The sequence below is a fragment of the Accipiter gentilis genome, chromosome 10, assembly GCF_929443795.1.
Source record: "Accipiter gentilis chromosome 10, bAccGen1.1, whole genome shotgun sequence".
Classification (NCBI taxonomy): Eukaryota; Metazoa; Chordata; class Aves; order Accipitriformes; family Accipitridae; genus Astur; species Astur gentilis.
Window position 1 is genome coordinate 27,589,318 of NC_064889.1, and position 21,449 is coordinate 27,610,766.

Here is a 21,449-nt window from a genome sequence, read left to right on the forward strand (position 1 = left end):
GGAGTGGGAATATGCATTTTCCATTCAGATCCTCACTCCTCTTGATGTTTTCACATACTTTTCCCACTGTCTCAACTACAAAATTGTGGAGAAATTGTCATTAGATTTCTGTTCCCCATATTTAAAGACATGAATGCTTATATTGGCTATTAATTCCTTATTGGCTGATTTGGTAGTCTGTTGATATGGTGTGCCCAATACGGAAAGACTGAACTCATCCAGTAAGGGCAGGATGCTGGCCTGTGAGCAGTTAGAAGCATGGGTTAACCTGCAGTATAAATGTGATAGGTTTTGACTGACCTAAAAGATGAGCATGTGAAGGGCTGATAGTATGTTTAATAGAGTTGAATTTTAGTAATTTTATTGTTTTGCCTGCCAGAATTATTCAAAAATCCATCCAAGTTGTGAGAGGAATAACTGATACATGAGTTTAAGATGAATGGAAACCATAACCAAAGGATAAGCAAGCAAAGTGAAGGGCAGACCTAGGAGGGTGGAAAAAAGGCAGTGTGTTCAGGGTATGGCCTTTGAAGCCAGACTGTTTCAAAGCAGATACTGTAACTGGTAGTAAGGATGATAAAACACATCAGTGGCACTGGGAAGGCAATATACCATGTACTGAGGAGTAGTGGACACAAGAAGGTTGTAGAAGAAGCGACATGTAGAACCACTGAAGCTTGGTGGAAACTTCTTCTCCCTTCTCTATGTGGGTATGCATGGGTGATGGCCTGGGCAAGTTTCCTTGTTGGAGAAGATCCTGGTGACTAAGGGAATGGGAGAGGTCTGGAAGCAGTCACAGCTGGGGCAGCCATGTGTAAGTGGTGGGCTGCAAAGAGGAGAGCTGGCAACATGGCAGAGCAACCAGAAATGCCATGAGGGTTTAGGGGCTGGGAGGTGTTGTGGGAACATGGTAGTCTTATGCTGTAGTCCACTGGAGGGTTGATGTTGCACTAAGGGACTTCATTCACTGCATGGCACTCATCAGCCGGCATCTGCCATGAAATTGTATAAAAGTGTAGCTTACAAAGCAACCAGGGCTTTCATAGTATTTCCTGTACCTGATAATTTAGTATTTTATTGCAATTCAGGTCTCTTTATCATTGTTGTAGTCAAACCTGAATGAGACACTGTTTCTTTTGACATTTTAATTATCACGTTTTTAACAAAAGAAGGCAGAATTAACCTTTTCTGAGAAAGATGACATGTAAAGCATAAAAATGTTTTGTACTGGTTCTCCTCTCTGGATAGCTTGCTCTTAGGTGCAAATCACCTATGTCTGGCTCAATATTGTTTTCTATGGAAAACTTTTTGAGTGTCTGAAGACTTTGTAACATCATAGTTGCCTTCAAGGGATGCCCAAAACCTTGTAAAGAAGAGCTGTTCTTAAAATGTATTGTTTTTAATACCTCCTGAGGTTTAGTGACCAGCAGACAGTTGGGAAGAAGAGTTCTGATAGATGCTGCTAACCTCAGTTGCCTCAGCTGGTGGGTGAGAAGACATTTATTCCAGTTCTTATGATTCCCTAGGGACAACTTCGCTGTAAAAACAGAGAAAGCAAGACTTTGTGTTAAAGAGATCCCAGAATTAAACAAAACTAAATAAATAGACAGTAACAATTATTCAAGCTGCTTTTACAAAAGGGGAAAAAAAAAAAAAAAAGATTGGACTGTGCTGAATTGCCATTTCAGATCACCTTTCACACTATACCTCCATAAAAGCAGTGTTTGATTCCTTAACAGCTTTCTCTGCTGGGGTTAAATGTCTGCCCTAGCAACAGGTTTGCCTCTAGGGCTGTGCCAGGTTCTGCCAGGTGGGACGAACTTGGAGTTTTTTCTAAGTTTGCAGGTGCTTCTCATTCCTTCCTGCATGGCAGTGTTTGACTGGTCCTTCTACCTGTTTCAGCCTGAAAGGATAGATCCCAGCGCATCCAGGCAAGGCTATGATGTCCGCTCAGATGTCTGGAGCTTGGGAATTACATTGGTAAGTGAGTGGGGTTTAAAACCTCTGCTGCGCTGTACTTTCCTGGTGAGTACCCTTGGTGCGCTTTGCAGTGTGATGGAGTAGGTTGGTGTCAAACACGTGCTTGAAACAAAGCCCAGCTTTGCTGCTGTGAAGCATTTGCATGTTGTGATTGCAGTGGGCACGTCCTGGCTCAGAAACAATATAAATCCCTTCAAGGCAGATGGCTCTCCTGAGCCCCTGAGGATACATTTAGCTGCAGCTATGTTTTGCAGAGAAAGAGATGTGAGCAGGGAAGAGGTGTTGGATCATAAATGAATTTTGTCTTCAAAATCTCAGATGAGAAGCATTGGTGGGTGCGGTGGTGCAGAACAGAGCATCCAACCTGTGTAAATGAGCCTCTCGCAGCCCTGGCATCTGGTGTACTTCAGCTATGCAGAAAGCTTCAGTTAATCCTGGATCCTGGTTGCTGATTCCTCTCTGGCTTAACCACAGCACTTCTGGATGCACACAATGATAAATTGAAAAGATCTTCACTTCTCGAGGTGGTGAAATAGAAGAAAAAGCAGAAGCAATAAATATGAACCAATAGCTTCTGTCTTCCCCACTAATGTTTTAAAATGCTTATTTTCATTGTCCTGCAAGGAGCAGGGAGTTGGACTCCATGATCTTTAAGGGTCCCTTCCAACTTGAGATACTCTATGATTGTGTGATTCTCATTATCCATTTTCTCCAGTGGTTGTTAGGATGCTTGGGAAGGGACTGGAGAATTTTACTCTCCTACTTTGGAACAGTAAGAACATTGGTTCATTTTGTAGTCAGTAAAGGAGAAGACATTGTCAACATGAAAGCATGGGATAGCCAAGTTAAATCTGGAGGTGCTGCTAATGTAGGCAGCAAAACTTACTATTGGGTAAAACTTTCCCTCCTCGTGTCTTAGCTGAGCTTTGTATAGGGAATGGGATGAAGAATCTCATCTTAGTCTTCCTTTTGGGGGCTTCAGGGTCCTTGCAGACATTTTCCTACCTTGATTGGACTTACATTGTGTAACCTCCCTGGTGCTGTTGCTGTCTCTCTGCAGTATGAGCTGGCCACAGGGCGATTCCCCTACCCCAAGTGGAACAGTGTGTTTGACCAGTTGACACAAGTAGTAAAAGGAGACCCACCGCAGCTGAGTAACTCAGAGGAAAGGGAGTTCTCCCCAAGTTTCATCAACTTCGTCAACTTGTGGTAAGTGTTTCCTACTGAAAGCACTTGGAGTTGGCTTGTTTTGTCATTGCTAGGTATTTGGCAAGGGTTGCATGCCAAGCACTTCGTAGCTTAGTTTCACATTTTTGCGCTAATGTGAGGGTGAGGACCTTTCACATTTCACTGGTTTGGAGGTGATGGGAGACTCATCTGGGTGGGGGCTGAAGGACAGATCTTTGGAAACTGCTCTTTGAGGAAGGGATGAAGGAGAAAACCTCTGAGATGAGAGTCTGTGCTCAGGAGAGGCGTGATAAGACCCGTGGCAGGAGGTTTACATGACCAGGTAAGGGCCTGGCCTGTGCATCCTGTTCCTTGGTGTGGCACAGCCTTGGAACAGACCTGCTGTTTGCTTTTTCTTCTGCAGGCAGAAGCCTGAGACACCTGGCAGTATTGTCTTGTTGTTGGGCAGAGGATCTGTACTGGTCCTGCCTTTTGCCTGGCAAGGCCAGGAGCCTTCCCACCCAGTTCTGCTCAGCACAGTGACTGTCAGGACCTGTAGTGGGTGGCTTGTTTGGTTGTTGGCTTCATGTCTTGTGCCAATCATATGTCAAGATCAAGACTAGCGATGGTTTTCTGTAGGGCAGGGCCTCCGCAGCATGGTCAGTGTTGGATGGAGCATGTGCATTGTCTGCCCAGGAGGGGCTTGGGGCAGTCCATCTGCCTGCCACGTGTGTTTAGTCCTGCTTAGGTTAAGGGCTGATTGTGAATTTTCTGATGAAGTATTTTTCTCTCAAGATGTGAAAATTGTTTAACATAATTTTGTTAACCTAATACTGAAGCATACAGGAGATGCATCAGTGTGACCTGCGTTTGTCTTCTGGGACCTTGTGCCCTGGGCAGACCCAGGTGATGGACATCTCCAGCATAGGGGTGTCCATCTCAAAGCTCTGTGATACAGGAAGACTTGGCTCTAGACAATTTTAACTTTCAAGAGGTTTTGTTTCAGGGTTTTGCATCTGCTGGAGATGTTTTTGGGGTTTGGATTTTACTCTTTTTCAGAATCCTGAATTTTTATGGAGGCCAGGTTCCACTTTCCAGCTGGCTGTAAGGAAAGCCTGGTTATTGTCTTTGGGCTGCAGAAAATAGAGCGTCAAAACAGTTTGCTGCTCAAAAGAAGTTCCTATTTTTCAGTCAAAAATGGTGTAGTATTTGGTTAGAAAGTCAGAGTTGCTTTCCCTGTGTACAGTACAAGCAATAGTTGGTTTCCCACATAGTTCTCTGCAGAGGTGCCATGTCATTACAGAGTTTGCAAAGCCAGGAGCTTACTTTTCTGCCCTGTATGCACTGGTGAGTTTGGCTCCAGATCACCCAACAGAGGAGCCTGTGTGGCATCTCTGCTAAACAGCAGCATCTTTGGCCCATGGCTCTGATTGGGTCAATTCATATTTCCAGCCCATTTAACCCTCCCAGGGCCTGCTGCTCTGGAAGAGCCACAATGCATGGAGCACGAGGCAGTTTCCAGTCTAATTCTGGTTTTTCTTTTACCTGGTTTTGTAAATAATCTGACTTCTGCCTGGAATCTCTCCATAGCAACACTGTAGTAAATATTTCTCTTAATAACTGTTAATTAAGTGCAAACAGTAATCTTTGGTGTTAGTAAGCAGGCAGGTGAGTCTCCAAAAGGCTGTGCTTTTAGGTAATAGCATAAATGTCCTGGGCATTACCCTACAAATGCGAATCTAATAAACTTCTATTTTTGTGCATTCAGGAGTCAGGAAAAATGTTGAAAGAGAGTCCTGCAGTGTTGCTGCCTACTCACTGTGATAGATCAGTGAGGAAAGGATATTTTTGATAATGTTAAAATGTTTCTGGGATTTATTTTTTTTTTCTTTTCTTTAACTTGCTTTGAATCCCAACGGTGCTGTGAATGCCTGGGTGGAACATTTTTCCCCTTCAGCCCACTTCCCTGTGTTAGATGCATATCTGAAGTCACACTCCTCCTGGAATTGCTTACAGCAATTCATCTTTCTGCTCCAGAGTTTGCAGAGTATCCAAGCTTTGTGTCTGGCTTTTGGAAGCCTCGTGCTGGCAGCTGCAGAGCTAGCCATGCTCGCAGGCAGAACCGTGAGCTCCTGAGGTCTAGCGTGCCTGGGGAGGAGATTGGATGTTCCAGCGAAGGAGCTGTACAGCACCTGGTGCTGCAAATGGCCACTCCAGACATGCAGCTTCACGTCAAGCTGGAAAAGAAATGAAAGATTTCTAGGACTGCTTTATGAAAGCATGCATGGACGTTTCAGAGCAAACTTGGTCTGTGAGCTGAAGTTCTTACTAGTTGCCTTAAAGGCATTGCAAGGAGCATGTTTGAACCCCTGAGGTCAGAAATGAACTCCTGTTGGGTAGCAAAGGCCTGAAGCGAGGATGTTTGTGCAGCAGCCATGGGATTTCCTGCCCTCTCTGCCCCTGTGCAGCTCTGCAGGCAGGTCACAGGACAGAGCAGCGCTGGGCATGCAGTGTTAATTACCCTCTGCTTCTCTGAATAATTTGAGGCCACACTGTAGTAGTGCTGGAGCCTGAGAAAGGTCCAGCCAGAGCCTGTGGGGATGGAAATACGGCTGTTCTTAATTAGACTTAATTCCCCTCATTTGGGAAAGATGCTACAGTTACCCTTCCTCTTCCCAGTGGTGCAGCTCTGGCTCCCAGGGCAGGGGCTGCCAGTGCCACCCATCACTGAGCCCTGTCCTGCAGCCCCTCTGCCTCTGGTCCTCATCGCCTCTGCTGTCCTTGCTATGTCCCCCTGCTGCAGGGCCTTTGGTGGCCTTCGCTGCCACCTGCTGTCCCTTGGTGGGTGGTCGAGGTGCCAGAGGACACTGCAGGAGGGGACACTTTCCAGCTGGCTCCCCTGTCCCCCAGCTGCCTGTGGGCAACCACGTCACCTCTCCTGTCCCTTCCCGGCGGCTGTGGCATGCTCAGTGCTGGATGTGCCACCCATGCTGGGGATGAGCTGGGAGGGCTTGGGAGCCTGGACCTGGCCCAGCAGAGCAGTTTGGCTGTCTGCTGCAGCCTTGGCCCCTGCCCGTGCATGCCAAGATGATGGTGTGGTGCCTGTGTTCCCTGCCTGTGCTCTGGCAGGCAGCACTGGCTCTCCTCTGCCTTTGAGCCCTGCTGCCTGATGGAGGAAGAACAGGCCAGTCACTGCTGCCCAAAACTTGTGGTTATGCTACAGTCAAACCCATTTCCGTATGGAGGCAGCGGCAGCTGTGGTAACATTCTGCTTGCAGCTCCCTTGGGCTCTGTCCCCAGCAGGATTTGTTGGTGGCCACACCTGCTCTTTCATCCATGTGGGGAGGGAGAGAGGGAGTCCCTGTGGTCACTCACAGCTCAAGGATGGCTTTACCAGAAAACAAAAAACAGCGAGTCCCACCATGACAGCAGTGGATTCAACATCGTGTCCTGTAAAAATTCGCATTTGATGTCTGTCACAATTTCCCCAATCCCACTTTCTAATTCTCTTTCTGCTTTCTTTAGCCTTACAAAGGACGAGTCCAAAAGGCCAAAGTATAAAGAGCTTCTGGTGAGTGCAAAGTGTGGCTGTTCATGCCAGCTGTCAAAGCTCTGCTGGTCACACAGCAGGGCTGTGTCACATGTCTGAGGTCACTCCTTGTCTTCTTGGGCCATCAAAGCAGAATGTTCAGCTCCACAGCCTGAGGAAGAGCACCACCTCCGTGCCACAGTCTCTGGCCTGTGGTCATGGGAGTGGCTGAAATCGTTAGTGTCTGTACATAAACACAGGAGATCAGCATGGGGGAAATGCCCCACTGCAGCAGATCGGTGATCCCTGAAGTTGACAGGCTCGAGCAGAAGCATGCTGGGCGTGCCATGTAAATGCTGCCTTTGCTTGAGGTCCTGGTACTGCGCAGCAGCCCTGTCGAATTGCTGACCAGCACTGTCACGTGTAAATGCCTCCAACGCACAGGTCACACAATGAGGTTGGGAGTGCTCAGGCAGAAGTGAGACCTGAAGGAGCACAGCTCTGGAGTAAGACAGCAGCAGAGCCTGCCTGTGGTGGGGGGTCCTAAAGGAGGGAATGCAGCAGTGCTTTTGGGTTGGATAAGTCACATGGCAACTGTGCACCTTCAAGGAGCTCTGGGCATCTGGAAGCCACCTCTTCAGGGGATGTGTGAAACCATGCCCTGGGTCCCTGATGGTGGTCACGTGATACGAAAGGAGTTTGCCTGGCATCCTGGCCCAGAGCGTCACCGTGTCATTACTTCACAGCTGCTCAGAGTCGGGTCTGGCCAGTATGGCCTCCTGGGCAGAGCAGAGGGTCAGCATTCAGGAGAACTGGGTTTGGGTCCTGATCTCCTGTTTGACCTCCGCAAGCCACATCTCCCTGTCACTCCTGTCTCCCCACTGCTGATGAGGCTGATGATGAAACGTCTCTTGAAAGTATTTCAGTACATGTCCACAGTACAAAGGAGCCAGGTGCTGCTAATACCGTACCCTCGCTGCCTCCTGCCCAGCAGTTCCTGACACTCCTGTAGTCCTGTCCCACCTCCATACTCCAGATTTAAGATACAGATTCCCTGTATGTCAAGCCATGGACCAGGCTATGTCCTGTTGTCCTGCAGCCACCATCAAGCCCTGTGTTCTTGCATCAGGCAAATCCATATGCTGATCTGGGGTAGCCAGCATGTGTCAGAAGAGCGAATGTAACCTTGGTTTTTTTTATCTGATTCCAGAAACATCCCTTCATCCTGATGTATGAGGAACGCACAGTGGATGTTGCATGCTATGTTTGTAAAATCCTGGATCAAATGCCAGCAACTCCCAGCTCTCCAATGTACGTCGATTGATATTGCTGCTACATCAAACTCTAGAAAAAGGGCTGAGAGAAAACAAGCTGTAAAGAATTTTCATCACATATTGCAGTGTTTTTAATGCTCGCCCAGACACCATGTGCAATAATATTGGTGTTATTTCCATCCTGTCTGTATACTGTTGTCACATATAAAGTGCATCCCTGTAATATCTGATCACACAGTGTTAGTGTTGGTCAAAGAGAGACCTCATCTTGCTCTTTTGTGGACATATTCATGAAATGTGGAAATAAGTACATTTATTTGTTGACCGTGATTGGATAGCACCTAAAATTCATTTCTGACTCAAAACTTGGAGACTTCTCAGCAGCTACTGGAAAGATTTTTCTCTCAAACTCTTCCAATTGTTGTTTCAAGTAATAATAAAAAGCAAACAAACAAAAGTTAGGCGTTGTCTGTCTGAACATTAAGAGACTTTGCCTGGAGGGAGAAGAAGTTGCTTAACCAACGAGATGCTTTGCCTTCTGGAGCTAGAAAGGCAAAGGAGAATTTTATTCTTCACAAAGTGCAATAGATTTACTGCTATGAAATTCTGTTGCTTTACAGTCGCAGTGTACTTTCTGGGGACAGTGTGCTCAGCTGAACTTCCTGTTAAAGAGAGATCATGTTAAATATAGTGAATATGTCTTTACCAAAAATATGTTGCGTTCAAAGAGGCTAACATTAAACTATTCAGAGATGGGACATAATGTATTCTTTCTCCTTTTACCAAGCCAGCCACTCTTCACTCTTAACTAGGTGTCCTGTAAATTGTTACCTGGTAAGATAAGACCTTTGACCTGAAGAATTATTAAACTACTCGATTGAATTTAACCTGCTTGTGACCTGATTTATAGCTGCACAGTGCTCACCACCAGCTGGCTTTTCTTTGTCTTCGACAAGTGCTGTTCACAAAGTCTGCAGCTGTTTTAATGAGCCGCAAAAGAATGTCTGTGATTTCTAGCCAATATTTCTCATGTTCTTCACTGTCCCCAGCCCTGATGCTAGCGGCTTTTCACTGACCCCGAGACCAGGCCAGCAGCACTGCCACCTCCCAGCCCAGTGCCCTCACAAGACCAAACCTCAGCGCTTCCTTCTCGCCACTGCAAGCAGGATGGTGGGCATGTCCCCCTGTCGCAGTGGGGCTCTGTGCCTGCCCTGCTGCTGCAAGTCATGCTCTGCTTAGCTTGCTGGAGACTTTGTTCACAACCTTCTGGGCATATTTAACCTCTTGTGACCCTCCACAGCTCTTGTTGCTGCACCCTAGAGCGAACCTCACTTAGATTTTTGGTGCAGATAGAGATGAGGTGGAGATGAGGGAGTGTCTAACGCCTTGTGGGCTTTTAGCTAACCCAGCAATGCCAAGCAAGCTATATCTTCTGGCCCATTGCTGAGCAAAAAAGCACATAATTTGGTTTTTTTTAAAATCGACATATTTTTCAAAGATTAATTTTTTCCAAAAAAACTTCTTTTTTTCCAAAACTTTGCAGTTTTCAGGTATTTAGTAGCATACTGGGGATAAAATGGAGGCTGCAGCGTCTCTCACTTCTATTTTTAGTTGTCTAGTTTAGGCATTTGGTAGGACTTCATCAATGTTAGAGCAACCTACTGTCAAAGCTATGTGGCAAAACTGGACCCAGGACACAGAGGGCTAGAGATGCAATGGGAGTGAAAACACAGCGGTACTGGCAGGATTCCCCAGGAAGGGCTTTCCATGTCAAATCAGTGCTACCAAGGGCAAACTGGACTGATGCAGGAGCACTGGAGACCAGCACATCCCTGCCCCAGTTGCTCGGTTGGGAAGGGAGGGAGCCGAGGCCGTGCTCATGTGGATGCCTGGTGTTTCTCTGGCCGCAGAGGTGACACCTTGCCTAAGGCTTGCAGCACTGCGCATCTCCCTCTTGGCTGCCAGAGCTGGTCCCTCTGGCACCAAGGCTGACACGGATGCAATCCCTTGGGGCACAGTGTGCCTGGCTGGGCAGGGAGGTGCAGTCCTCATGCCCTTCCTGGATTACATTCCTCCAGGGCTGCTCATCAGGCGAGGCAGTCACTAAAGTCTTCCCAAAACGGACAAGGCAGAGCTTTTTGAAGTAACTAGTCATTCCCAGCAGCTCTGATAAATCACGTGGAAGGATCAGTTGAACAAGATACACAGCATATCTAAAGCAGTAATTCTCCCCCCTGCCCTGTAGCCTCAGAAAACTTGGCTTTTCTCAGGCTTGGCAAATCCCCACAGCTGTGATTCATCTCACCAGCCTTCAGCCACCAGTAATGGGACCTTGGGTGTGCTGGGTCTCACAGGGTGCTGGCTGGGGGCCTAGAGAGACACAGATCCAGTAAAGACAAGACGCGTGCAGAGGTGCTCTGCCTCTGCCCCCACCTTTCAGACACTGAAGTTGATTCAGAGCTGCCCAGGGACAGGGAGTCCAAAAATGTTTCAGAGGGCTAACACTGAGATGGATCCTCCCAAAAATCGGTTTCCTTCCAACGCAAGTGACTGCCTTGCTCTGCTCTTTTGCAATGGCTGGGGTCCGTTTGCTGGTGCTGGCCCTGTCCGGAGCTTGTCTTTAGCAGCACAACCAGTTTGCTTTTGACGGATGGGAAATGGAAACACAAAGCTTTGAGCTGCCAGTGGAAAAATCAGGGTTGAGGTGCTGTGGCATGTTTGGCTGTACAGAAGGACAGGTTTAGTGTATTAAACATAGATTATTATAAACTATTAAGGGTGCACCATTTATTACGATGTATCTTTATTAAAAAAGAAAAAAAAAGGTGTATAGTGTTCAGAAGCTGTGAAAATAGTGTAAGAACTGTACATTGTGAACTCTGGTTATTTTTTTTTCTTGTACCATAGAAAAATGTATAAAAATTATCAAAAAGCTAATGTGCAGGGATGTTGCCTTATTGTCTGTAAAATGGAGCTCAGGAACATAATTGCTTCAAAGAGCTTCAGAATATTTTATCTGGTATCCTGGTTTGACTTCCTCCTCTATTTAAGATATTATACATGGATCAGAGTGTTTATGTAATAGTTCTATCCTTTTGCCTGCAGGTCAGTTGTAATAAAACTAGGATGCGACTGTGACCTTGTTATTTTCATTTTGTAAGGTCAGACACGAATGGGAAGATTCATTAAAAGCTGTTGAAATACCTGGCTTCCAGGCCTTTCCTCCAGGTGGAGGCAGCTGTGCAGGACAAAAGCAGCCTTCGAAACTGCTATGCTAAATTTAAAAAAAAAAAGTGTAGGGAGACCTGGATATATTTTCTTTCTTTGGAAGACTGCTGAGCCCTCTGAGCTATTGGGGTGCCTCTCAGGTGAGCCCTGTTTTCTGCACAGGAAGGTTCTGGTGGCTCAGGACACCTCATCCCTCTGAGGAAGGCAGGTAGCTGTGCCCACACTCTGGGGAAAGGGCAGCTGATGCTCACGGCCTTGCAGGCTTTATTTTTGCAAAAGCAGTCAATGTCTGCAGAGTCCTGATGATCTGAGAGTAAGAATTCCTGGGTAATTCCTACTGCCAAGCCTCCTGGTGCTGGGATAAGTGTCTCTTCTGCCTGAAAGCCATGGAGGGCTTAGAGACTGTCCAGGCAAGTGGACAGAACTGGACCCCAGCAGCCCCACTGGGAAAGAAGACAGTGTCAGGGGAGAGGGGCTGGCCATGAATGCCTGTGTTGCTCAAACTGGTTTGATGGGACCCCCCCCAGGAGTGCCCAACTCAGTGAGGGGAGAGACAGAGCATACTGGCAGGGATCATTGGTCATACCACAGCTCAGGACCAGAAGTGCTTACAAGCGAGTGGAGTAACCTGACGTTGGCTCTTGCAGTGTCACTTCACTTGGAGGGTGACACTTTTGTCAAGAGAAGGGAAGGCAGATAATGGCACTGAAGAAAGTGTTGTTGCGTAGAGATACATGGTGTGAAAGGTTAGTGGCAGCTGAAGTCTGTCAGTTTGCCTAATTCGGTGTTTACACCACACCAACCCTTTTTCTGGAAGGTTCTTGTTGCCAGCACAATGCTTTGGACATTTTTGTACCACCTGCTGTCCTCACTCTTCAGCCAGAAGCCAAGATCCCTGATTTGGTGGTCTCATGGTAGAAGACAAAATCTGACCACACACCAGCAAGACTCCTTCCCTGCTGGGCAGACACTGGATGGCCCAGCTCCTCACCTTGCAGCTCCTTTTTCCATGAATTGGAGCTGCTCTGGGATTCTGTACCTTTTGCACTGCAATCTGCCTTTGCATCCTGAGATTTGTTCTCGAGGAAGCTGGCACAGCTGAAAGAAGCTGGTGGCTGTATGCAAGTCCACCTGCACATCCCTGCACTGGGTATTCCCACGCTCTGAAGGAGGCAGAGGATTCCTCTTGTCTCTTTTACCCTGCGACTGTGTGGCATGCCAAAGGGACTGCATTTGCAGCCATTTCAGTTCCTCCCAGTTATCCCTTGTTGAACTCATGCTCAGTTTTTCCTTCTGTGGACTCTTTTCCTTGCTTATTTGCACTTCACTGCCTTCACTGAGGACCCCCGTTGTCATTGTGTCACTGCTGAGGGTGGTACAGAAAACCTCTGACCCACATCCCAGATGCTGCTAGTGTCTCAGACAGGACCCACACCTGCGCAGTGTCACTGTTGTGCTCCTTTGAGCCCTTGGACAATTCCAACATTCCTTGCTTGAGTGATGTATGATGGCTTTCTCCAAACCCAGGGCTGGGAGTCCTCCTACGGGCATCATGACCAGGTCCGTATGGCTCGACTGTGGCTTCTCCCTCTGTGCCACCACAGGGGCTCTAAGGCTGCCCTGGTTTCAGTACTCGGTGCCAAGGCTGAGGAGCAGATGTTTGAGCCAGCCTCCAGGTAGACTTTGAGCCATTGACCACTCTTTCTGTGCCCAGTGGTCCAGGCTGGCACCTCATACCAATTCCTCACACCGTTATGCCCACTTGCATGGCTGAGGCACTTCTCTGATCTTCACCAAGCACTATGTAGCATCCACAAAAGCATACTGTGCTCTGTTATGATTATTATATGTCTATGGAACTCCAAGACCAGCTTTGAGGTTCAGATGAGTTCAAACACATCCCTGCCTGGACCCAAGCAGTATGAATGCAGATGTGCACCACCACCTATTCCTGTCAGGAGCTCTTTGATTTGTGTGGTCTGTATTTCCACTGATCTTCTGCTTGGCTTCCCCCGACCTTCATCCCATCCTCTTGTCCCCTTTGGTGGCCAGGAAAATATAAATGAAATGCTCAGCCCTGGGTTAATATCACAGGTGCTGCTTAGAAAAAAGTTCCATTTTCACTTCGTGTCCTGATACAAATCACAAGTGCAGTCATTGGTTTGAACATGTTTAAAGATCCAGGGAAAGAAGGAGTGGCTGCTCTGATGAATAAGAAAAGAAAGCAGCTCTTGAATTTTTCCATTAATTTTAAAGCTGTGTGAATGCTTGGAGAACAGGATGAAGCACAAACTCCCTCTTCTGGAGATACACAGCACCATTGTTTTATTGGGAATAAAATAGCAGAGCAGGCTGCCTGGCTGAACTGTGGGGTATCTGCCAGACAGTGTGTCACTAAAAGCCATTATCTTTGCATAAATCCCAGATGGAAGAGCTGAGCAGGCCTTACTGTCAAGAGAAAGTGTCATCTCCAAACAGCAAATCTCTGCTCAGCTGCACCAGAAGAGCTGGGTGCAGGGATGTTACTCCACAGGTGTAGCTGTGCTAACAGTCCCAAAAGCACATGCACGCTCAGAAAGTGGGAAGGCTGAAAGGGTTTGGTGTATATAGAAAGGCCATCTACTCACACTAGAGATGTGCTTGCTTGCAAGGTTGTGTGTATTAAAGTATATGGTATCTGTGTGGGTGTCCATGCTTGTGCTTGTGTGGGTGCTGACCTCAGAGCTACACCGAAAACCATCAGACAAAGTGCTTTGTGTGAGCCCGACATCTCTTTGGACACTAGACACCTGCTCTGGCTCATTGGCAGTCATGTCCCATTGTCCTGCCCAGAGCAATTCTGCTCTGTCCCTTCTTTTCCCAAATTTGGTCCATGCTCAACATGTCAGCCATCTCAGATAGAAAGACAAGAAGAAAATGAGGGCCAGTAAAATTCGGATGCCTCATTTTTTTCTATGCCACTGGGAAGAAAGTTTACTTTAGTGGCTGACCACGGAGGCAGCTCTGTCCTTCAGCCAGAGAGGAATGCAGTTTGTTGGATAGAGATGGAGCCAGCCAATGCTGCGGCAATCCAGGTTATGTCCAGTCAGATTATTTTGAGAAGAGGGGGAGATGCTGCCTGACCTTCCAAGGAAAACAGGTTTCTCAACAGATTCATAATGGACTGAGAACCCATCTGCTGCAGCATACCAACAGCTTCATGATGGACCGATTACAAGTGATTTGTCTTGAGAAGCTGTTGTAAGTTTCTGAGAAGATGAGAAGAAAAAGCTTCATTATCAGGCCCACCAGACATTTGCAGAACTGGTTCATGAGCTATTGAGTTTGTGACCACCTCTAATCCCACTGACCCAGGAGACATGCTGAAATCTCAGTGTTCCACAGAAACATAATCTCTGAGTGCTGCTCCATGTGATCAAGCACACCTTGGCCAGCTGAATATGCTTTAAGAGAAAAAATACCAAAACATGGAGGAAACAGTGATGGGTGCATGGTGGGAAGTTGTAACTCAATCTTCTGCGTACTGCAGACCATGGCCATTCTCTTGGTTCCCTGCTCCAGAATCCTGTGTTTCTTTCCTTTTCTCCCTCTGCACTTGGGTTTAGCTGGAAAAGCAAGAGGGAAGCAAATAAGGAAGGAGGACAGAAAGATTCAGATCCTGGGTTTCCACATCACAGTGATTTCTTGCAGACATTTGAATCTGATCCCATTTTCAAGAGGTTGGTGGAAACCATCTTGAAATCCAGCCAATTCCTACTTCCTCCAGAAAGGTCAGTGCAGCTGAAGCCACCTTTTTCACAGGATCACTGCCACATCAATGTGTAATCTGAATGTAGGGGCATTTCCAGCAAGGGGTGGGTGCCAGAACCATGGCTTTGCATGGTGCTGACTGAAGTTGGCACCATGAAGAGCATTTACTTGGATGGGAGAGGTTCAAGTGTCCCTGGAGAACGTTTTCTTACCAAATAGGCAATGCAGGAGATGATACTTTGTGGCCTCTCCTGAGGTCCCATGCTTTTGTAGCTTTGCAGCCCAGTAAATACGGTGCTGCTGCTGCTTGTATGAGACCACAGCCTTGTGCTAAGCTAGCAAAAGGGGTCTCAGGACTTGTCAGACCTTGTCTGAACTAGTCTCAGCCTGCTTGGAGCTTTGCTTTAGCTTGTTTAGCTGTAACAGCAATTATCTAATGACAAGATGATCATTACTTGCGTTGGTTTAGCTCTCCCTCAATTGTGTGATGTAACACATTGTTTTGTGTATATTTTTGTAACTAATAGCTAGTAATACCAGGTAGTTCTTCTGTGTATAAATAACTATCTATGCCTCTATAGTATAATGCACTGTGGAGGACTACAGGCACCGGATGACAGCAGGGGCCTGAAGGAACAGGCACAGGATGATGCCAGGGGCCCCAGGGCCATAAACACCTCATCAGTGGCCAGTCACTGGCCATCAAAGAAATGTAATTTGGGGGGTAGTGTAAAGCCAGCCTTAAACAAAGAGAACAAAGAACAAGCCTCTGGCATATGTAAATCACACCAACTACAGTAAATTCAGTTGTAATCTGGAGTTATATACCAAGGAAGAATGAGCATGTTAGCAGAGGTGTAAAAAACTACCTTGGTTTCCTACAGCCGACTGTAGAGTGAGGAGGAAAGCCCCATCATTATCAATATCTTTGCTTCTCCTGGCAAAGACTGAGGATGCTGACACATGCCATGGCACCCCACACCCTCCTCCTCCAGGCTGAAAGCCCCAGAGAGGTCGTGAAGGTGAGCAGAGCCCCCCAAAAAGGTGGTGGGTACAAGGAGGTCTGTGAGCATTGATTTTAATTGTATGTAACAGAAACTATTACTGTCATTGTAACTGGACTAAAACTATTTCTTTGATTCAATTCTTAAGACGTTAATGAAACTAACAAATTCATGGCTTTGTATAAAAGCACGTTTCCTTTTGCATGCAACAAAATTTTGAGTGTAAGAAATTGGTAGGAATACAAGGAACTTAGTCCCTAACTTGCATGCAACGAGTCGGTAGAAGCTTGAGGGTGGGAGTGCTGTGATAAAAAAAAAAAAGCATCTCTATGAAGGCCATCTTGTCCTCCTGTAGGTAAGCCAAGATGTGCAGATAGCTCTGGTGATCTCAAAAAAAACTGGCCATGCAGCTGTATCACTACCAACGCTCCAGGGTGAAAAAGGGTCTGGGCTTTAAAACTATGTTGACGATGCTGAAGCCCGCTGAGAACCTCGGTGCATCCTGCAGAGCCAGAAGAAGTCCTTCTTCTTTGGTGCCCTCCTTTTAGGTGTTGCAGATATGGGAGTGACAGCAGATCAAGGGGGTACAGAGGGTCCATGCATGGGTGAGGAGTGGCCCTGGTCCATCCCCAGTGAGATTGAGTGAAAGGAGGATAGAGGCTCTGGGGGAACTGGCCAGGGATGAGCCAAGGGGTCTGGATGGGTGGTGAGTGGCAGTGTGCTCAGAGAGGGGTGAGAGGTGGTCCTGTGCTGGTTAGCAAGTACAAGGGGGCTGTACACACTGGTGCAGGAGGCAGTGGGGGCCTCTGCGTGGGTGATGAGGTGCCAGGGCTGCCTGTGCGCAGGAGGAACCCAAGGGGCCCCCGGGCGGTGGGCAGCTGGTAAGGACTGGGCTTGGAGCTGCTGTGGGTGTGGAGGTGGTATTGGGGTGCAGTGGGGGGTGCTTGTGTGGGTGTCACAGGGATGGGGTGTTGGTGATGGGATGTTGGATGCTGGTGTGGGTGTCACAGGGTGATGGGGTGGCGGTGGAAGGCACTGACAGCTGTGGCACTGGGCTCTGGGGCTTTCGGTCCCCCTCATGCTGCAGGTGTCTCTGATGGGTACATGCCAAGTTTGTACCTCTGCAACCTCCTCATCCCACACCCCCCCACCCAGGGCAGAGGGTACCCTTGCTGAGCCCAGAAGGGCTGAGAAACAGGTGTTACCCCATGTCACTGGGGAGGGAAACTGTACCTAAAACATGGTCTGTCTTGATCTGGGAGCTGGTGGAAAGATGTTGTTGATGTCTCAGTGCCTCTTGTGGAGGAAACACTGAATGATGCACTGAGCCAGGCATCTCACATTTAAAAAACTTGCCAAAGGCATGAAAAATGTTAATTTGATTCTTGGAACACTTTTTGGCTTTTTATTTCGTGAATTTTTCAGGCAGGAAGGCCCAGGGACAGTGGCACATCACCGGAATCCTCCAGCTTGGTGTCAACAGGAAAGAAAACCCCAGGACCCTAAATCCCTTGGGACAGGCTGTGTGGGAAAATCACCCACACATCAAAGGCTGAGCGTAGACTACCCCAAGGCAGTGGGAGGGGAGACCATGTCCTGTCCTGCCAGCACAGCCAGTGCTTTCTCAAGAGGCTGCTCTGGTGGGGCTGGAGAAGGGATGGCTAGGGTAGAGCTGAGCTGAGCTCTTCTCCAGGCAGCAAAGGATCTCTGCTGCAGCTATCCTTCAGGGCCTGGAAGGAGAACTTAGGAGGCCCTGAGATCCCTCCCTCTGCCCCACAGCAGGACCTTGGTCTGGACTCAGCCTCCCTAGATGCTCTGCTCCAAATCTTGGCACCTGACAAGCATCTTTCCTGCACTTTAAAGCTGTGACTCCCTGTGCCATGCGACCTGCTCTTTGCTTTTTACAATGAGAGACTGGCAGCACGTCCTCCCAGCTCCTCTTCTGCACGTTGAACAACACAAGCAGGTCTCCTCAATGGGCAGATGGGACAGGTGAGTGCTGCAGTCCACCAGTATTCCTGAAACAATCCTAGACTGAGGCTTGTCTTCTCATTCTCTAACCATAACTTGGCTCAGTCCAGGCATTTTATAACAGTATGCTTAGTTGCAGGGTGTAGAGATTAAAAGATGTTCATAGGAAATAGTGATTTTTTCACCTATATCTTTTCAGATTCACTTCTGCAGTGTCTCATGATCATTTCACTTTTTAAGCCCATCTGTGGACACACAGGCAGTCCCTCCCTGCAAACAGGTATGTGAATGTCCTGGGAACCCTTTTTTAAGCAAAGGAAAGATGCAATGAACCTGGAAACTGGCACTAATGGGTACTGGGGAGAAGGAGCCAGGGTACCCCTGGGGAGAGGTCTCCAGCCTGCTCTGCAACTCACCTGCGGGCAGCGGGAGGTTCAGCTGCAGGGAGAGATCTGCCCGTGCCCTCAGAGTGCCCTGTGGCCAGCAGCCCGCTGCTGCCGGGAGCTTGGCTGCTGGAAAATGCAAAGGGGTTTGAGCAGGGTGCGAACCACTGCCTTTGAAGGGCACACTGACCCAAGGAGCGGGGTTTGCAGGAGAACAAAGGGAAACCTAAACCAACAGAAGAAAAAACCTTCAGAAACAGGAGACTCCAGCTAGCTTGTTTAGAAGTCTTCCAGGAGAAACTTTTGCTGTGAAAGAAATACTTCTGCTCTTGCAAGGACTGTAGCTGTCCCAGGGCACGGATCTGATGCCAAATGTTTGCAGCTGGGACAGCTGTGGCTGCCCCAGCCTGTGAAATCAAAGAGCAAACTGCGAGCAGAGTGGCAAGACAAAGGGGTTTTTAATAATGAAGTGTTGCTGGTAACATAGGTAAGGAAATGTGCTTGCTTACAAGTTTGAAGCTGACAGCATCCCTTTAAATAAGGAAATACATTTGCTGAGAGGAGAAAGTTATCTGGAAGGCCCTGTACAATGATGCAGTGTAGCAGCTAACACTACGCTGTTTCAAGTGCTATTAATATTCTCCATGGACCGGCTTTGAAAAATCTCTCACTTAGAAAAAGGACTTCTTTTAAAAAAAAGCAACCTGTGATTGTCTATCCTAGCAGTGCACTGTGACCATTTGTACAATAGAAAAGTGGTGCTTTAAATAGTGACTTGAAAGCTACTGCCATGTGCTTTATACAGCATGCAACAACACCACAAACTGGAGACACAGCAGGGGCTACAGAGCCTCCTCCAACAGCTCCAGCATCCCTGGGAGGAGTGTCCCACTGGAACCACAGCCAGACTGCCTGCAGGCCCCTCACGCAGGATCTCCTCCCCAGCTGCTGCATCTCCGATGTGCTGTCCTTCCAGTAACAGAAATATTAAATACACTCAGTCTGTAAATAGTTTAACAATCTTTGTCAGCAACAATATTTACTTTGGCAAAACCAGAATTGCAAAGAAGTAGACATGTCCGTCAAACAGTCTGCAGCAAGTCCTTTGGTGGAAGCCAAGAAGTGAAGCAAAGGCTCCTTCTTGCTAGAGCCTGAGGAAGTATATTGCACAGAGACTCATAGGAGAAATGCTGGTGACTTCAAATAGGAGGCATCACTGCAGGGGAGCATCCATCTCTGCCAGCTTCAGGAGAACTAGCTCCTCCAGGCTTAGTGATTCACAGCTGTTCTCCGGATGGCCTTGCTCTGGACCAAGTGAACAGTGATGCTGGAGTAAACTCGGGAAGAAGGGGATGACTGCTGGGGATCAAGGAGGAATGGGAAGAAGGATGGAGGGATGGATGACAGAGGAGTGGAGGCAACAAAGGAAGATGCTCACACAAAATCACAGCCATGCAAGGGCCTGCTCAGCCCTGCCCCACATGCTGGTCGCTGAGTGTCTGTTTCTGGCTTCACCTGCTTCCAGGTCATGCAAGGTGGTGGAGATCCATCCTGACTTCTGGCTGTGCAAAGGACAGCCCCTCCAAAGCCTGGCTGTATTTTCCATACAACTTGCTCCTACCTTGGACCAAAACACATTACACATCTCTTTGTCTGTACCATACTAGCTGGGATGCAGCAGGTCCACCAGGATGCCACATCCCTTTGATACCTGCACCTGCAGCCTGAGCAGCTGCCTCCAATGTCCAGAGCTTTCTGCTCCAAGGTCACAGGCTTCAGCCTGATTCAGTTCAGACTGCAGCTGCGATGTCTCCTGGGCTTTCAGCCCCCTAGGCACCATGAGGACATGATGAGGTGCCACCATGAACGTGGTGGTCTCCATCTCTCATCCACCTGGAGCAGAGCTGTGCAGGGACTGAGCAACATAGCTTCAGGGGCAGGAGGCAGGAAGCAAGGCGAGCCTGACTGTATGGAGAAGTGTGCTTGTCGCTCTGGCTGGGCAGAGCCTCCCTGCTCCCACAGCCCCATGCCTGGTCATGGCCAAGATGAGCCCAGCAGGATTGCCTAAAGGGCTGGATGGGCAGGAGAGTAGAGAGGGCAGTAATGGGCTCTCCTCTCCATGATTTCCCATTGCTGCCCAGGTGAGGTTTCCTCACTACACAGTTTTGTCACGAGCTGCTCCAGTTCTCATGAGAGTGACTGATAAAATTGGGGGGGGAGGGGAAGATAAAAGAAACAAACCTGAAGTTCTTGTCAATCTAAAAAAGTGTTGTTAAAGGCACTGTTGTCCTCTGTGGGGACGTGTCGGTGGAGGAAAACCAAAAAGTGCCAGAGCTGTAGTGCTGTCAATTTGCAGTAACTGGAAATTCGAACAAGTTTATATGCTGGGAAAATAACTCCAGTTTCCCCTGGATGTGGCACATTAGCCCTGTGTGTTCTTTGGTGTGACAGAAACACTGTGCTGGCTGCTGCAGGCTTATCATGTCCTGCTTCCACCACCCTCCCTTTCACCACTGCTGCAGATGCAGGTCCATGCTGGTGTTTAGATTGAGATCAGTAACATCTAGGAAATCAATGTTGAAGATGCTGGGACCTGCAGGGGTGAGTGAGCCAAAGCCAGTGGCAGAGCTGGGGGGGGTTAGGTCCAGCCACTCCATTGTTTCCCATGGAGACTCAGTGAAACTCATTTGTAAACCAGAGCTGTCAGCAGGGGAAGGGGAGAGCTGTGTTTCCATGGGTGAGAGAGGAGTCTGTAAAATCTCCTGGGAGGTGAGCAGTTCATCTGCAGCTTTGCCAGAGAACCCCTCTATCATCCCTTCAAAGTGGGACTCTTCTCCCCCCATCTTCAGCAGTGCAATTTCACTGACTCTCCCCAGGGGGCTGTGGGCATTCAGCAGGACCTCAAGGTGAGCGTCGCTGCTGCCTGGACAGTGCTCAAAGGAAAGCTGGGCTGAGGAGACCTGCTCGAATGGGGCAGATGACTTTGGGAGTGAAGCGCTGGAGTTCCCTGTAGACACCGTTATCTGAGGTACTTTCTGGAGGCAGGACCGATCTTCCTTGGCATTGGCTGGCATTTCTGTCAACAAATGAGAGGGGTTTGAGATGCTCTGGCACTGCTGGGCACAGGGGCACTACCACAGCCTCCCAGCTGGGAGCTTGGGCA

At 48.2% G+C, this 21,449-nt stretch overlaps 2 protein-coding genes across 8 annotated transcripts in view; one reads left to right on the top strand and one right to left on the bottom strand.

Moving 5' to 3' along the window:
• MAP2K4 (mitogen-activated protein kinase kinase 4) overlaps positions 1 to 8,837 on the top strand; it is a 104,358-nt gene extending 95,521 nt beyond the window's left edge. For all 3 annotated transcript variants that reach the window (XM_049813074.1, XM_049813075.1, XM_049813076.1), the window contains 4 exons: positions 1,903 to 1,980; positions 3,041 to 3,189; positions 6,673 to 6,718; positions 7,887 to 8,837. In XM_049813074.1, coding sequence (XP_049669031.1) covers positions 1,903 to 1,980; positions 3,041 to 3,189; positions 6,673 to 6,718; positions 7,887 to 8,000 — 387 coding nt within the window. In that variant the 3' untranslated portion in view covers positions 8,001 to 8,837. The remainder of the gene's footprint in view (positions 1 to 1,902; positions 1,981 to 3,040; positions 3,190 to 6,672; positions 6,719 to 7,886) is intronic.
• A 9,906-nt stretch (positions 8,838 to 18,743) lies between these two features.
• MYOCD (myocardin) overlaps positions 18,744 to 21,449 on the bottom strand; it is a 263,077-nt gene continuing 260,371 nt past the window's right edge. For all 5 annotated transcript variants that reach the window (XM_049812112.1, XM_049812111.1, XM_049812110.1 and 2 more), the window contains one exon: positions 18,744 to 21,362. In XM_049812112.1, the coding sequence (XP_049668069.1) occupies positions 20,794 to 21,362 (569 nt within the window). In that variant the 3' untranslated portion in view covers positions 18,744 to 20,793. The remainder of the gene's footprint in view (positions 21,363 to 21,449) is intronic.